This window comes from Pieris rapae, chromosome 9 (assembly GCF_905147795.1).
Source record: "Pieris rapae chromosome 9, ilPieRapa1.1, whole genome shotgun sequence".
Lineage (NCBI taxonomy): Eukaryota > Metazoa > Arthropoda > Insecta > Lepidoptera > Pieridae > Pieris > Pieris rapae.
The window spans coordinates 4,700,882-4,706,530 of NC_059517.1; the positions used below are offsets into that span (position 1 = coordinate 4,700,882).

The following is a 5,649-nucleotide window of genomic DNA, read 5'->3' on the forward strand; positions in this document are numbered from 1 at the left end:
GCTATACCGCGTTAATGTGTACAAACGCGCTTGGCTTCGACGGCATACTTTACTCTTTTACAGGAAATAAATTATGCTCAGGGATCCTGGGAGGAAAAGACGCGTTATAAAGAATTTCGCCACAGATAAGTTAATATTCACATTAAGTTCATCCTCGAGTCGGCAAATGTGATTAATTTAAGATCTCGCCGGTGTTTTTGGAAGTAAATGGGATTATTCTAGTATCTAAATTATATTAGTATTAATGATTTCAGATGTTATACAACATCTGTGTGGTTCCAGGCGTATTTTTACGCAGGTTAATAGTTAATTCTAACTGAAATAACTTATATATCGGGGTTTTGTTGCCATTCTTATTTATTGTAACTTTTACATATCTAGATGTTTTCTCATTGCGTATTTTGTTATTCGAATAAAACATTCTTCATATCTGGTATGACTTATATGAAAACGAGATAACGAGTCTCAATAACGTAGCAATATAAAGCTAAAACCGATTAATTAGCAAATACAAAACACACAACAGTTACTCCGTATACTAAGGTAAACAAGTGGTGACCACAAGACCAGTTTAAGTCAGTTACATTGCATACGTGATTCAACTCGGACATACGTTACGTTAATAAAATGAGAGCCATTACGATATTGTTTATTGTACTCGTATCATGCATTTCTGCAAGTTACTGTAAGGACCTTATAGTGGGAACCAGCTTCAACGCAAGACTTCTTTGGCAAGAGAAGGCTGAATACAATTCTATTCCTCTCAAAAAGAGGGTCAAGGAGGTGTTCTTCTCGGATCCAGGGCAACAGATTATTAAGGTTATTTTTTATATAAATAAATATGATGTCATGATTTGCTTCTTACTAATACTGTACGGCGGCGTACGTATTAATCAAAATTTGTTTAGTAAACCACATGCGTGGGTGCAGTATTACGATTAACAGTTTAAAAGTATTATATTATATATATATATTTATTGGTTAATTAGACGATGAATGTAACGTTTTATACGTGTATATACACAGAACATTTTCTTACAACTACAATAATATTTAATAAAATGTTTCTACCTCTCACATACCTATCGGGAGTTACAATTTTTCCTTATATCACCGTTTCACATACATTTCATTACTTGCAATATATCACACTATATAAAACACTCTTTGTCTATTAAGCAGTGGAAGAGATGTTCCTAATTTGAATTTTACCCATTGTTATATCTATAGCGTGAAAACATATTTAAAATTTAAGTTTAATAATATTTCGTCTTCAGTTTTCGATCCAAACAAAAAATAGGCTCAACTCTGGCTTTACTTTTGCTGGCCATAATTAAAATTATCAAGCTCTTGATGATCAACTCGATTACTCAATTTAAAGTTAATTTAATTATAAAGCAAACCTTTCCGTTAGGTTCCATAATATTGGCGTAATTCGATTGAAAGAAGGTCCTCACTTTGTTTAGCAATCAAGGCCAAATATTACGATAGCGGTCTGCATAACCTCGGACATCTACATTTAAATTAATTATAACTAAACTCGATAAAAATAAAGTAAGATATAGGAAGGTTATCATTGTGTTTATCCGTATGTGCGTCTTAGATGTTTGCTATCGTTATTTCCAAAATATTTATTTTTAATAATTTGATTAAAGTACCATGCAAGTTTTATAACGTTCAAACATTCCACATATACTTCTTTAAAATATACTTCATACAATGTATTCGTTAATATTCAAAATGATTCATATACAAATATAACTTGACGATAACTATAGTATATATTCTACTTATTCATGATTGATTTAGTGCTTGTTTGCTTTAGCGTTTAGGAAAATCACAATTTTATCACTAACTACAATTTTATTATTTAGGAATTTAGATACAATATTAGTTTATATATTTTGTTAAATAACAAAAAAAAAATAGTTTTTCGGCACACGAAATCCATGCAAAATACAGTATCACAATAAAATGCCAGTTTAACGATTCAATATTCTGTTATCGCAATCATCGTAAGGATGTAATCAAAGAGCTATAGAGTGGGGATTGATTTGTGATATGAGAAAGTTAACAAAATATAATTCATAATATTATTGTGTAGTAATTTGATTCGTACTTCCTTAGCATAAGGTATATTTTTGATTACAGTACCCACCGAAATATAAATATTTTTTGGAGTTAATATCTCTTTTTTTAAATAGACAATCTTTTGGTAATCTTAATCAAATTTTATTCCTTAAAATAACATTAATTAACCCGTTACAAAATTTACCATAAGCCTATAATATTTTAATACTTATAACGACTCATAGCCTTTATTTATATAACATCCTCTTAATTCTGGTACTAAAAGTACTTCATTTATCGCCATCTTTGTATCCAGAACAATTTGACTGTACACAGGATTTAGCAAATATTTCATAGTTCATATTATGAGTGAGCATGATAAGTACCGGACAACAAAAGTAAAGTAATATGTATTTTTCTAATTGTTGTGTGGTTCTCCAATGTATATTAGGCCACAACATTTTTTATTTTTTATTGATAAAAAGCTTGCCAACGCTTGGCACACTGTTACATCGCTAAAAAAAACATCACGAATAATTATGTTAGTGGGTTTATATTAAAGCATGCTTTAAACGTGTCAGTGCAATCGTCGCGAATATTAAATTCACTAAATCGGCGATAAACGGAAGTCGTAATTGCCCTGGCCCTGGCATTGAATTAAAACATATAGAATAAGCTCATGTCCCCTTCGAGGGCTTAATTTGGTTATACCTACTCATAACAAAGGCTCAAGTGATACAATTGTTGTAAATGAATTGTAGCGTGGGTGACCTCACAACAACATTGAACTGTGGGACACGTAATCTCTTGTTACATGACGTAATCTACGGATTAATAATTTCACATACCTATCATTCTGGAGTCCCAACATAGGTTCCTAACTATACTTTACGTGATAGTAATAATATAAATAATGGCTACCTAGGGACGTCAAACTTAGCTAAATGATAACTTTTTATGAATCTTAATTGAAATGAGTCGTTACCAAAACAGGAATATATTTATATACCTAGCAAACGTTTTAGAAAAATAACATACCTTCCTACTTTTTTGTTTTCAGCTAAGTTAAAAAGCCGAGAATGATTTAAAATTTATTTTTTATTTAGTAAAAATGTGAGAAATACTAGAAGTTTAAACTTAACACACACGTTCATTTTAAATTAAATCTTGGTTTCAGGGCATCATAGCACGGGATTTGGATCACACCGACGCCAGTGCGACGGTTACTGCGGGAGGAGTGGGACTCTCGTACGCCAACATAAGATTGAAGAGTGAACGAGGCTCGGGTCTAAATTATCAAATTGAAATTTACGTCTAAGCTTCTCTTATACAAATTGTCTTCAAATTAAGATCATAAAACCAAAGTTATAGACATAGTCATGAATTTGGAATACAATTGAGATTGACGCTTTGCAGACTTTTTATTTTATAGACTTTCGCCCCCATAATTATTCATCCCCCTTATTTTAATGTGGTTACAATTATTGGAGATTATTACATACATTCAAAAGTTTTAGATTCTAGGATGTTTTAAAAGGTTAAGAGTTTCATTTCACTGTTATAAAATGAAACAATCCAATAATATGGTGAGGCACTGTAGTATAACTACAAATTGGAATATACAGTACATAGTACCTAATTCTAGAAATATTGAGTCTAATAAACAAAAGTAACACCAAGAAACATTGTTAAGTGTGAGATAAGCATTGTTGGGCCAGCTGCAATAATATACGCTGTGATATTTTAAGATTTGAGAACAAAACATAAAAATCAAAAGCAACAAAAGACAGATGTAACTTTTACAACGATCTAGTAATTAAACGTCACTTGTTTTATATAGTATAGAAACTAATTAAGATAAATAACATGCTAATGGCGTTACAAGAACCTCAATAATCCTTTGGTGCACAGCCGGGTTTCGACCTTACGACATCAGACCTACATTCGTACGACTGTTAAAAGCAAAAGCCCAGTACTACTCTTTGAAATTTAGATCTGTGTATGAACTTCTCAAAGCAAAACGTTTGTAAATAGTAAATTATGTTTTTAAAAAAATATATATAATATCTTACTTTTTAAACGAACAATTGACATAATTATGTGAACAATAGCGGGCAATGTCTTGTCAATCTTATTCTTTATTGACAAGTAGACTTCCAACTCGAAATAATTACGGATTTGCCGGAATGAAACTCGCGTTTCAAGCTGTCAAATTAACACTGTCCAGTGTGAGCTAAAGTGAGCAGACAAATTTAATTTGCCTTTTTCTAACATACAAAACTTACATTACATTTTTATTTAAGTTGGCATTCTGTAATTTCTAAAAGATTGATTCCAATTTAAACGTTAACAAGTTTCTCATAAAAAGTACGCACTTACGATTAAAAAAACATAAGCTTAAAGTTTATTTTGAACCCTTTTTTTCAGTTGATGTTAATCCTAATAATAATAATAAGTAATAATCACTTACGATGACTGTAAAGGCTAAATTATATGATTGACTCCGCACTTCTCAAACAGTTGTAACACACACAAATTCTACCATTTGCGGTATATTCATAATGCAAACAACACTGGGAAATTCCCTCAGACTATTAGCATTACAAAGTGAACACCTAGGCTGAATCCAACGATCAAGTTTACCTTACACTAGTAAACGTTTCTACAAACAAGTACTAACCTCAATAGAGCTATTTATTTCACTAACATAAAGTCAAAACTCATACAGAATTTCTGTTCTTAATGTTTTTTATTCGTTCATTCTCCAATGTGGTTCCTTTATGCATATCTAAATAACAGTACAGATTAGCATCAACCTTGTAAACTGGCAGTAGAGTTATTTCCATAGGAATACTACTTTGGGGCATTCACGGAAGGTGTTCCATATGCTTTAAGTTGTCAGTCTGTTGTCAGTCACAACATACTCACAAGCTTCCCGGCGTTGTGTGCTAAAGTAAGGCTTGTGATTTAGGCAGAAAATGCGGTAGTTAAATTTCAAGGTTTATAAATATCCTTTATACCAAATAACGGACACACAAAGGAAACTATATAAATATCGATCAAGGAATCTTTTATAGGTTGGTGATCAGATTTTTCTATAAGACGTTTAGCATTAGCATTCCCACGCTGCAGTACATAGTCATGGCTCAAATAACTGAATGAAATACCAGAATTGAGAGTCGTGCGCCTTTATTATAAAAACATAATCTATGTAATATAATTATACAACTGTCAACGTGGAACTTTGTTGTTATCGTTAAAAATAAGGAGAGATTTTAATAATGTTCAATGGCACCCTCAATTTAAATGCAAATCTACACCCACAAAACGACCTCGTCATGTATAAAACTTGGCTTGAAAGACAATTACGAGGACCCAACTTCCTGTTAGGGACAACAGGAAAATGTGTGAATAATGACAATGACAAGTTCAGCCTGATTCGAATAGATTGTATATGTACTTGTAACGATAGATTTAGCTGTATATGCGTTAATTTAATAGAATTAACAAAAGCGGATAATTGTTACAATTTGTATACTACGTTTATTGGGAGAATTCATAATTAATCAGAATTAAGTG

The 5,649-nt window shown here is 31.6% G+C and overlaps 1 protein-coding gene across 1 annotated transcript; it reads left to right on the forward strand.

The window, feature by feature from the left end:
* The first annotated feature begins 531 nt into the window (after window positions 1-531).
* LOC110998476 lies at window positions 532-3,481 on the forward strand. The gene is made up of 2 exons (XM_022267146.2): window positions 532-819; window positions 3,248-3,481. The coding sequence occupies exons 1-2, from the start codon at window positions 628-630 to the stop codon at window positions 3,386-3,388; spliced, it is 333 nt and encodes a 110-aa protein (XP_022122838.1). The 5' UTR covers window positions 532-627; the 3' UTR covers window positions 3,389-3,481.
* Window positions 3,482-5,649: the final 2,168 nt, after the last annotated feature.

Bases quoted from the DNA above. Each gene is read 5' to 3' on its own strand.
- LOC110998476 (XM_022267146.2), top strand. From the start codon at position 628: ATGAGAGCCATTACGATATTGTTTATTGTACTCGTATCATGCATTTCT. The intron at 820-3,247 runs GTTATTTTTTAT...TCTTGGTTTCAG, and splicing joins CAGGGCAACAGATTATTAAG to GGCATCATAGCACGGGATTT.